Source organism: Sinohyriopsis cumingii, chromosome 15 (assembly GCF_028554795.1).
Source record: "Sinohyriopsis cumingii isolate HCF-2022 chromosome 15, ASM2855479v2, whole genome shotgun sequence".
NCBI lineage: Eukaryota > Metazoa > Mollusca > Bivalvia > Unionida > Unionidae > Sinohyriopsis > Sinohyriopsis cumingii.
Window position 1 is genome coordinate 76543521 of NC_142975.1, and position 12628 is coordinate 76556148.

At 33.8% G+C, this 12628-nt stretch overlaps 1 protein-coding gene across 1 annotated transcript in view; it reads right to left on the bottom strand.

Moving 5' to 3' along the window:
- LOC149782106 (uncharacterized) overlaps positions 1–12628 on the bottom strand; it is an 86038-nt gene that overhangs the window by 22444 nt on the left and 50966 nt on the right. The window contains exons 8-9 of the mRNA XM_089933546.1: positions 5887–6075; positions 1942–2118 (exon numbers count right to left, since the gene is read on the bottom strand). Of these exons, the coding sequence (XP_089789672.1) occupies positions 1942–2118; positions 5887–6075 (366 nt within the window). The remainder of the gene's footprint in view (positions 1–1941; positions 2119–5886; positions 6076–12628) is intronic.

Sequence of the window (12628 nt, forward strand, 5' to 3'; positions counted from 1 at the left end):
CTTGTATAAACATATTTTTACAACACTAATTATCTTCACAGAAGAAATATGCAGTGAAACTCTATAATACATGTGAAACTATAATATAGTAAAAGTTCTTGCATCGATACAATGAATATCTGAACCACTGCCCGATTGATGCAAACCAACATTTCACAAACATTTTCACATTTAGGTGGGTTTTTGGTCTCGCTTCATGTTTTATGGCACAGCAACACAAGCAGGTGATTTAGAGCCAAGGAAACTGGAGCAAAGTAGGATTTAAACCTGCATGCTTTCAGTAACAAGTCCACCATCGTTACCACAGAGTCACCATGGCCCCTAAGGTAGGTAATATTTGCATATCCTAATGCTCATTTATCCAAACTAATTTTGTATTCCTCAGGGCAGTTCAGTAAAATGTAATCAATTCTGATGTCATTTTGCAATGTTTCCCAGTATGTCATTTCAACTGGTTAGAAGTGACAAAATCAGAAGAGTTTGTTTAAAATCAAAGATCAAATATAAAACCCAAAATGTACTATTCTTAGCATTAATCTTTTATCAGTTAAGCATAATCAGGCAAATAATTTAACTTAAATTATTACACTGAAGCCAGAAGGACTAGTCAACTTAGAAATTCACTTGTCCTGCTGAATCTTCACTTAGTCTAGTTCTTCTTACTAACTGAATGGTGATAACTAAACATTACCAGACATCAGACTACTGAAGTTATGAAAACTACTAGTCCAATAGGAAATTTACTGGCCTTGAGCTATTGGACTACCACTAATAATTTCAAGCCCTGATAATTCAAACAATATTACTGATAAGTTGGCATGACACTTATGTATAATCCAAATGTCATTTGTGTCTTGGTTAGCAAGACTTGATAACTACCCATAAAGATTAAAACTGCCAGTCCCAGCATGCTCAGGTTCCACAGTTGTGGAACGATCCTTGGCAAAACAATCATTTTTCAAATGAAATTTCAAAGGCAACTTGAATTCCAGATGTTGCAGAAAGCATTTGTGTCTGCATTTTTTCCTGGCTTTATGAATTAATACTCCTCAGTGTATTCCTCATGAAAACAATGTGAGCATTTTTTTATGTAAGTTCTGAATTACTTTCATCAATAGTCAATTGCTTTTTAAATCCATGAATTAATTGTCCAGAATCAAAAACAACTCATTCTAAACAGAATGTAAAATAATCTGTGAATGTAGATTTTGTATTAGAACCACCTCAGAACACACGTGTTTGCAATGGCTATTTTAAACCATCACACTTGTGCAGATTTGATAATTTCCTGTTCTGGTCAGTGAGAGCATATTTTATGGCATGCAGATTTTTCATTCCCACTTTTGTGGATTTTGAACACTAAATGCGTATTTGCAGGATGCAAAGGCCAATTTGGGGATTTTGCAGGACTAATATGCAAAAAGCGTGATGGCAGGCTTGTCTGCAATGATCTTGGTGTTCTTTCCTAACATATTTTGTAAAATATCATAATATACCAGAAACAGACTATAATAATGCAAACTAAAACATCATGATGTTTATTCACCACTAATAGAACATAGTTATCTCATGTCTGTGTGATAGTTGTGTTACTAGTGACTGACCATTTAATACCCTTTGTTTTGCTTAAGCGTGAAAATTTGAAACTAGCAATGAATTGCAAAAAGCATAGAATATATAGCAAAAGAGTTAATTTTTAGCCTTGTCAAAATCAGGAAAAAAGACAAATATAAAAAAAATGTATCCAGACTTATCAGTGAAACAACTAATGGAATGTCCCACAGACATGCAATTTACTGTGCATAAAACTATGTATTATCTGGTCACCCAATTTTTTAGGCAAATTCCACTTCTCTCAATGGGTATAGATATTCTGTATTTTTATTGCATCCTCAATGTATGTCAGCTGACTGCATTAGCACATTACTTGAAATGAATTACCTCCACTTTCTGATTCAACCTGTTCCCCCTTTGATTCAGGAATTGTGTCAATGCTCCCACTCTGATCATCCAGTTCTGATTCCTGCTCTCCACCAGGTACAGGTATTGAATTCAAATTTAAACCTTCCACTTGTAAGTAAATATCGCCAATGTGATTGTGCAAAGGTTGATGTTCATCTAAAACAGGAAAAAGCAATAATGAAACTGACATGTCAAGAACAGCACACATTTAAAACACAATAATTTAAAATACCTGCTTTCAGTGTTGCCATTTTAAATAATGCCCTGATCATGCTGGTGTGCTCAGGGATTGTGAAAAAATTGCAATCATAACAAAATCAGATACCTCTTATCAAATCATTATTTGGATTCAAATAATACTAACTAAATCTGGCTTGTTTACACTTATTGCATTTATGATTTTCTCCAGTCTGTTAAGTTAAATTAGTCAATGTTATAATAGTATAATAAAATGAAAGATGCTGACAATGTAAATGATTTACACCTTGTCATTCTTATAACATTTTTATTGTTCATGTTTATTTACTGTGAATTATTGAGTCTTAATATATATATATATATATATATATATATATATATATATATATATATATATATATATATATATATATATATATATATTGTATACAAGTTAATTCCCTTATATATTTTGTGACCATTGGTTATTGTTTGAATATGATGGAGAGCTGCACATGGGAGAAGGTATTTATAGACACTGCCTAGTGCCCCAGACCAATCAAAGCATGTCATAAGTATATTAATTTTCTTGCTTCAGCTAGTTTGTTCATTTATTAAAAAGGACAACAATCTTGGTGATCTTTCCTTACATATTTGTAAAAGCTGACAATTATCATAATGAAACAGAAACTGACTATAATCTAACTAAAACCTTCCCATATTTATTTACTGCTAACAGAATGTATTTGTCTCAGGTCCATCAGAAAGTTGTTATTAGTGACTGAAATCTGAACAATATTTTGCAAGTGAACAAAACTGGCAATAACAATAAAGTGCTAATGGGATAAAAAGTTAATATTTAGCCATGGCAAACTATGTTATAAGACAAATATATAAAAAATTTATCTAGACTTATCAATGAAATGATTAATGGAATGTCCCATAAACACAAATTAATATTTATACAATTATCATTTATCTGGTCACCCAATTATGAAGAAAAATGTCTCATCTCTCAATGGGTAAAGTAATCAGTATTTTGCATGCCAGCTGACTACCAGGGATTGTCCTGGGCTTCGCCAATGTCGCAAACTGCGATTTTGTTTCCTTATTGGTGACAAAATATATCATCTGGCAAATATTTTGGTGACAACCTTTTTGGCTGTTTAATTTGTACATACAATCATGGATTTGGAGTGGAGACATTCAAAGGGACCACGAAAGGAAGCCATGAACTTGGATGCACAAATGCAATGGAATCTGTTACATAACCAAATCCTTTGTTCGTATCGACAAACCCATCTTTACAGTGCATTGTTACATCATAATCTGCTTATGTTGACATCTAGCCTGAGTACTGTATGCTGTGATACACTCAGTCATGCTACCGGACTATACCTACAATCGACTGACCTCTGAAGACGTGAACAGATCCAGCTACAATCAATTTAATAATGGCTAATCCTTCTGTTCTTTTTTTAATGCACCAATAAAATAGTTTTGCTGAAACTTCAGAGAAAACTGATTACCTTTGAAGTACCAATTGCTGTGTATAAATATAAAGCAAATGGAAAAAATCTCAATCAGAATTATATAATGTCAACAGTGCAACTTTATCATGGGTAAATGAAAGTTTACCATTGTGTGTTCATCGTCTCATCCTAAGAGTAAGTTAACGAAATTAACAGCATTTGGATTTAGTGCAAATTCATCAGACAACACAGTCACTGAACCTGATGTTATGCCTGACAGTCCAACATCATCTACATGTAGTGATGGTAGTAATACTTCAAATGTAACACCACATCATGATGAACGGGTCAAAAGTTCCCAAAAAGTTCTTGACAGCTGGAAACTTGGGCATCCGTGGCTGAGATATGATACAAAGTTAAAGCAGATGTTCTGTGATATATGTATCAAGGCATAAGTCATCAATTCATTTACAACTGGTTGTGATATTTTGAAGAAGGAGTGTGTCACCAAATATAAATCCAGGCAGTTTTGCTAACTGATCTTTTACTTTTGCCATCAATCGAGTGTTATGACTCCAGGGACTAAAACTATGCAATAAGAAATAACAAAACAAACAAGTTTTGCATAACTGAAAATAATTTATTTCTCAAAATACAGGAGTGAAAGAATTAACTTACAGCTTGGTGAATGAATTCCTAATTCCTAAAAGTTCTTTAAATTCCAACAGTTCCAAGAAATCCGAATACATTCCAATGAAAAATGCCCCTTCTGTGTTAAAGTTTCAAATGTACAGAAAAATTTTCAAAGGAATTCAAAAAGTCATTGAATAAATTTAGTTAATACCATACAGTTATTCTAGCATGTCATGCAAAAATAAGTCTTTTCAAAAACCAAGTTGGGAGATTGAATCCGAATACACACAGATTGGGAATTACCATTGGGAAGTTTTTTGTGGCATATTTAAGCATCTTTTTCACTAAATATTCACCAATTTTTATGGTCGAATACATGTGAAATTCTCAAAGGACATGCCGTTTCTCCCTGTGGAGTGTGTTATTCTCTCCCCATGCCCCCATTTCATATTATGGTCAGCTGTGCCCAAACTGCAAAATAGCTAAAGGTTAGATTCAAGCCTCTTCGACATACTTCAAAGAAACCGCATGTTCTACAGTGACTGAAAGCACCAGCAATTGATTGACAAATAAACAATGCCCTTTTTTGTTATAAGTAACAATGCCTAAAATGGGTGAAAATTTATGTTAACAGTCCAAATGTGGTCTCAAGCTACCATATATGTGAGAACTATTTCCCACATTTTATATCCCACCTTATTTCCTTATTGTTAACTCATATATGCATATAACACTGCTTACAAAACAACATATTTATTCTGAATTAGTTTTTTTGTGGGGGGGGCAGATATGCTTTGTATTTTGCTTCATTTCTTCATTTAATTCAATGATGGTAATTAATGCTTATATATACAGTACATTAATGTCAGGTGTTGACTCGTGTAAGTTTCATTCGTGGGCATGGAGATCCAAGTTTGCTTGTCGAGAAAAATTCTACAGCATTCAGTGATCATTGTTGGGATTTAGGAAGCAAATCACTACAAGCAAAGCATGCAAAGTATGGCAAAAAAAAAAATTCTGAACTATATGACAGCGATGTTTTTTGTAAAGCTAGCCATAAATGGGGGGAGGGCATTCAATTCCTGAATGCCATGAAATTGACGGTCGCATTATATGTCAGTTATTTTACATTGCAAAGTATGATCATAGGGATCTAGTATTAAAATGTCATTAAAGTTCCTTACAAAATTATTATTTGGAAAATAATTTAAATAATATAGATTTGCTTAATACCTGATGTTTCTATTTAAAAAGAGAGAGAGAGAGAGGCTGTAGATGTCAGTAAAGTAGATGTTTTATATTTGATAATGCATTTATTTCAGGTGACAACAGTCATACCTATGCACTAACGGTGATGCGGGATGCAAAGACCATGGAAGTAGTGCAAAACAGTCATGTAATGATTTATTTTGTAATAGTATGGCTGTATTGCTTGTTGTCAATAAAGTAATAACTATCTCATCTTTCTGAATTTTCATTGCCTATTACATTAATAGACTTTGATAAATATTCACTACTTGCTCTGGTGACATTTTTTGAAAATTGGCAATAAAATATTGAGGTTGGTGATTTTTTGTGCAACAACTTTTTAAAAGCTAGGACCATCCCTGACTACATTAATACATTGCATGACACGAATTACCTTCACTTTCCAATTCATCCTGTTCCTCCAGTAATTCAAGATTTGAGTCAACATTCCCACTCTGATCATCCAAGTCTGATTCCTGCTGTGCACCAGGTACAGGTGTTGATTCTATATGTGGCTTATTTAAACATCCCATTTGTATGTGAATATCACCATTGTTATTGTTGAGCAAAGGATGATGTTCATCTGAAACATGAAAAAGTAATTATGAAATTGCCATGTAAAAGTACAGATCACATTAAAGAAATAATAACTTGAAAACAAGTATCTATTACAATAGGCAAGTACCTGTTTTCAATGTTGCAATTTTAAAAACTTCCTGTTGTATTTTTGGCACACTCAAGGATTATGTAAAAATTGCAGAACTCAAAACAGATGTTCATTTTTTGAAAGAAATACCAGTCTTTTCAAATCACATGACAAATGGACTAAATTTGACTGGTTTATACTGATTTAATTGTGCTAAGCTTATACAACAGCATACCAGCACCTTCATCCATTAGTTGTGCACTCATGACATCAGAATGTAATATCACAAAATGTTAATCAGCAAACCTGACCAGCTCTTCTACTCATACATTGGTTGGAAGAAAAAAAAATCACAAACAAAAAGAGACAATTGGACGAGCCACTTATAAAATGCACAGAACACAAAATCTGTTACTGCCTTCCCAAGTAGCACTACTTATCAGAAGTTCCAAATTTCTCCTCTTCACTTGTTGCTAACTTGAAACCTAATAATGCTAATTGTTAATTCTGTTATTTCCAATCATCCTGTCTATTTAACATTACACATCTTTAACTTTTTCTCATACGAAAATCCCTTTGGTCATATAGCTTTAAAGCCTGATGAGTTAACTACACATGGTTCTTTTAATTTCTGTACATTCTCTGGGCTACATTTTTACAAGTTTATCTGTAAAGTTGTACAAAAACTGAAACCATTCTAGCTACCTCTTCCGGCATGTCATATGTGGCCAAATTCCATTGATTGTTTTTTCATATTTTATTTGCTTGAGAAGATGCAACTTAAAGGTTTTACTATTTGTAGTAACAGTTGCCATATTTGGTGTTGGATCAGCCATAATGTGCTAATTCAAACTATATATGCCAGTATGCTTTCTTGTTTTTATGTTACTAAAAGCAATGATTTTTCTATTTTTAATGTGTGTGTGTGTGTGTGTGTGTGTGTGATTAGGATTTTTAACGTAGCTTTAATAACTTTTCAGTCATATCACTATATCTGCAGTGTGGCAGTTTATAGTGATGTCTAGCACTGAGGCATCATGCCGCAGACATGTAGCATGATGTCCTCACCCAGTCACATTATCCTGACACCAGGCTGACCAGTCCTACCACTAACCTCTTAATGCTGAGCACCTAGTGAGGCCGCTGTTAGTACCATTTTTGTAAATCTTTGATATGATACAGCCGGGGTTTGAACCCACAACCTCCCACTTCCGAGGCGGACACTCTAACCACTAGGCCACCAGAGCGGTTCTATTTTTAATAATAATGGCCATATGTGAAGACTGATCAAGACCATTAAAACAAACTTAAAATGTTCTCCTGCCAAGATGCTTTCTGTCAGATTAATTAAGACTGACAATTTCAAGGGGTATCCATATCGAAGGGAAATGTCAGCAACAAGATGATCATTAATAATTTCCAATACTCAGAGCATACATTTCTTCAGAATTCGAAATTTTCAGCAAAATCACTTGGCAATCATCAGCGTCTAATGTAATATTGCTGAAAATTCTCAGAGTATGGGAAATAATGCTAATGATCATGAATTATCCAAAGCAAGGAAGCAACCTTTTCAGCTGTAACAGACAAGTTTTTTTACATTATTCAATCTATCTTTTGCAAACATATGAAAGAAAATCAAACTAATACTAGACATACCTATTCATATTTTATAGCGAAATAGTATCTACTAATATACGGAAATAAAACAGTAAATGTCCGGGATTACTTTAATTTGCATATTTCTGGTTTTACAATTGCTTACATTAACAATGTGACAGATTATGGGTATCACTAATCAGCAGAAGTCGTGGTACCAAGATGGGCATGTGCACTGAGTGGACAGAAGAGTTCTAATTCAAGGCGAGTAACATAGTTTCCAAAAAGGCCTACAACTCTAATAATGATCAGCTTGAATGCCTGTAAAATCTGACTGAAATTAAATAATAATTAAAGGAGTTATTGTGCAGAAACCCACAGTGAGTGGTTTGGGAATTAGGGGCTATAACTCCACTAAATAATGACCAAGAATGCAGATAATTTTCAGTTAATTTCTCATCAATATAAACTCGCATACTAGGTTTGGTTTAAATACAAATGTAGTAAAATGATAGGCTAAAACTGAAATCATATTCTGTCAAGGCTTTCAAAAGAGTTATTATAGATAAACAAAAGTGTGTATGTTGACAATCAGGAGCTATAACTATAATAACAATAATGCAGAATGCTGACAAATGACTCAACAAAGGCTGTACTAATATCAATCTGCATACCAAGTTTGTGACACAATTAAAGAAGTTTTTGTTTGAAAATGAAAGTGGCATGGATGACAGAAAGGATGGATAAATATAAGCGGGAAGGACAAACTGAAATACCCAATTTAACATTCCCATATTGCTGCAAAAGAAATGTGTGTGTGTGTGTGTGTGTGCATCTGTGCATGTGTGCGTGCAATCATCATTCATACATATTCAGATTAAAAACACTATGACATTTGAAAAATGTGGGCCTCTGCAAGAACTAGGATAGTTCAGGTGTAATCTTGTGAAATTCCAGAATATAATGGCTGTAAACTCTGGATATTGTACAGAAACAAGGACTGATTCAGTAATGTACAGGAGTCAATTTAGCCCCTTGCCCATTGCGGTGTTCAATGTTTGTTTTCTTTTGTTAACTAATATTTCAAAGAACAAGTCCAGTTGGCCAGTTAATATTTTCCACTGTACTTTACAAGTTTTCTTAGAATGTCAACATCAAATCTAATTGAACAATGCAAAACATTTTCAAGTTCTAATAATTCATAAATAGAAATCCATACAAATCAAGGCCAGTTACAGGAGTTTGTCATATTTATTTGCGTTATCTGCACATCTTTTACAAAGCATTTTGTTTGATACTTAAATAAAACACGTGATGACAACGGTCAATGATTCAGTCTGGTATTGACCAATCATTTACTTTCTGAATAAATGGCTGCACTCATCCATTAAATACAGATTCCCACCTTGTTAATTTGGAAAATCGTTATTTAGTATATTCATATCTTTACTCAGATATGAAAACGTGTCATGGTATAAGAAAAACAACAGCATCAGAAAATGTAGGGCTGCTCAGAGTACTTTGATTTCATATATTAATGGTGTTTTGTCTGTAGATAAATATATAAAGTTTTATCAAAATTGTATTCAAACACATATGGACTTTTGAATTATTTTATTGTGTTACTTCAAAAATTGCTACAGAAAACTGAAAATTCAGAAAAGGATATAGAGTTAATTCTAGATATGCTATTTGACACTGCATTATGCCATTTATTTAAAACTCTGAAAATTGCACAAATTTATGTAAGACATTTTTAATTGAAAGGCAAATGCCATGCACGAAACTTAACTGGGCATCTATCCTAGTTACATTTGTGGCCTGTTTCAGTTACATGAAGATTAGTTTATGCATGTTATAATCTATGGTCAAGTTCTCACCAAAACCAAGAACAGAACAATACAAAAGAAATTATGCTTATTCATTAGTGTTATGCTGGAGTTATCTCCCATTAACTTTAAAATCAACTCCTTCAACAGACAGAGGGTATAGCATTTTCTGCTGTAATATATTAATTTAATATAATATTCAGTCCATGTGTGTGTGTGTGTGTTTGTGTGTGTGTGCGATACATGTGACATAACCAGTATTTCAAACTAGAAGATTTTCAAATTTTGATCAGTAGACTGGCTTCTAAACCAGTAGATTTTTTTATTGGCACAAATTTTACATTTTTCAAGGACACTGAAAACAAGTACATTTTTTGACAACTGTTCTTTTCATACTTTAATAAAACATTATGTTTTGAGTATAAATCAGATTCTGGTGGCAATGTTGCAATAATAATTCATTAATATGATTCAGTATATTGTCATGTAATGAAAATGAACCCTTCATTCGAGCAATGATGTGGATGAGGGGCATTACTGGAGTAACACCTGAGGCTGGATGTGTATACATAGCATGTTACTCTGTCATTATGGCATTATTTTCAAAATGATCAAGTTTCAATGCTGACAGATCTTTCACAGAATAAATGTCCCAAGTTTTGAAAAGAAATGGAATCTTTTTTGCTGTCCATCAACAACAACAAAAAGCAATGACACCTCATGGAGTAATGTTAACAATCTTTGATAGGTTGGGTATCTTCAAAATGAAGGCAATTTGCACATTCAAGCAAAGAACCTCATTCAAGCAATGAACCTCATTCAAGCAATGAACCTCATTAGAAAAAGATCTTTATTGACAATTATTCCCAACACAATTTTAAAAAAAGTACTCAGCCATGAAACAGACTCATTTACCACCCCAACCCTTGATATTCTTGATTTTCAGTATGGATGGCATCCCCCTCTTCATTATTTTGAGGTCTCTTCACAACTCACAGCCTTGCTTATAATGCAATGTTTTTCAACCCCGGCAAGTTATTGATGGACAGGTATATTGTAGAATGTTAAAAAAATGAAACCTGTATTTGTGGACCGGTCCTCTAAAACAATTAATGCACCCAGAAACAGAATAAATTCTGAGATGAATATCCACTGCTTAATTCAAACATAGCATAAATGGATTACCTCTGTAAACAAAGGACATATCCAACATGCAAGAATTATGACAAATAAGATCTCTGACAGTGGTATTTTTTATTTCATTTTCTGGTTTTAACTAATGTAACATCAGTAAAGCAATATACATCAGGAACACTTACAATAAATATAAAACTGATCCAAAAAATGCAAGTAACTTTTTAAGGGACAAATACCTCATTCACTCTAGGCATTTTGTACTAACTCCATCCACAGACAAATAACGCACTCAATGTTTTATAGTAAAAGCCAGATGAAAAGATCTCTTATTTATGGCATCATCAGCATTGTCATAACAAATAAAGAAATAACACTAACTTACATATCTGACTGCTTCCTTTAAAGAAAAAATGGTTAGTCATGATTGGGATTTACATGACTTTGGTACTACAGCGGAGTTGTTGTTGCTGTGGGTTTAATGCCATTTTTCAGCACGTTAGGCCAGTAATTTAGTCCAGTGTATGATCAGTAGTATTTGATGCTACCTGTAGGCTTCAGGATTCAACTCCTTTTCATACCATCATCTGGGTTTAGAATAACCTCCACTTTGCCTACTGACCCAACTCAGCCACTGTGGTTACAAAGGATTAAATAAAGATAAGTAGTATGTAAGTCTGGTATTGCAATGCAGCCATTGATACCAGTGTGAAATCCATATTTTGAGTAAAATACCAATGGCCACTGTCTGAGTTCAGAAGGTGGTCATTCACAACAGTGCACTAATATAATTCAATTGATCTGTGCAATACCATGATGATTTTGGACATAAAAACAGGTTGTCACTCACAGCTGCGGTCTCTCAAATCAGATTTAACTGCATCTCATTTCAGGTCTCTTCAGTTAAAGACTGCATGCAAAATTTAGTTTAAATCGAAAAATTAATGGTTATAGTAATGCTGCAAAAAAAATATTAGGAAGACAGGCAATTTGAGGGCTGTAAATGATGAAATGAAATCCTGAGAAATAAATGTACACCTCTAATGGAATGCTGTACAAATGTTGTTGTTGTTGTTGTAGGGTTTAATGCCATTTTTCAGCACAAGATAGGCTATACATGGCAGCCAGTATAACTGGTGGAGGAAGAACCCTGGAGAACCCAGGAAGAACCACCGACCCACAAGAAGCTACTGGCAGGCTTTCTCATGTACCCATGTTAGCTGAGCCTGAGACTCAAACCCACAGAGGTGAGATGGCAGTGATCTGGAATGGTGAGTGCTTTAGACCACTCGGGGCCCCCTGTACAAATGTAACTATTTGTAAAATTGAGCCTTGTATTGATTGGCTAAACTGCTGAAAATGAGCCAATCAAAATGAGTGCAACATTTCAGGTAGGTCTGCTTTAGGTTTATAAATAAAATCCATGATCTGCAGGTGTTTTGTGCCTGACTTTATATGGGGCAAAAGATAACTGGCGCTATGGTGTTATCATAGTAGTGTCCACAAATGACAACCAAACAAGAGAATTATTTGTCTACTGCTTGAATGAACAACAAAAGGATGTCATAATGGTGAATGTTAAGGAAATTAAACATTACTTTTGATTTTTAATAAAAAGTGGTTGGTGGAAGGTTGGGGGCTGCATTTCTTATGTCCCCCACCCCCCACTATCCATGGCTGGTACACACATGCAAGACAAATTTCGTTCACCAATTTCAAGTGGTTTTTCGAAAAAGTTTAAAAATGTGTCAAAGATTGAAAAATTTATGTAATGGCCTGAAAACAAAATCATATCTGAGGTACATATAAATAAAAATATGTCCCTTAATTATATTGGCTTATGTTTCTGATTAACTGTGCTTAAAAGTTTTGTGTCAAAAAAGTCAAAGTCCAAGAAAGTTTCTAAATCTGTATAACATTTGTTTTAA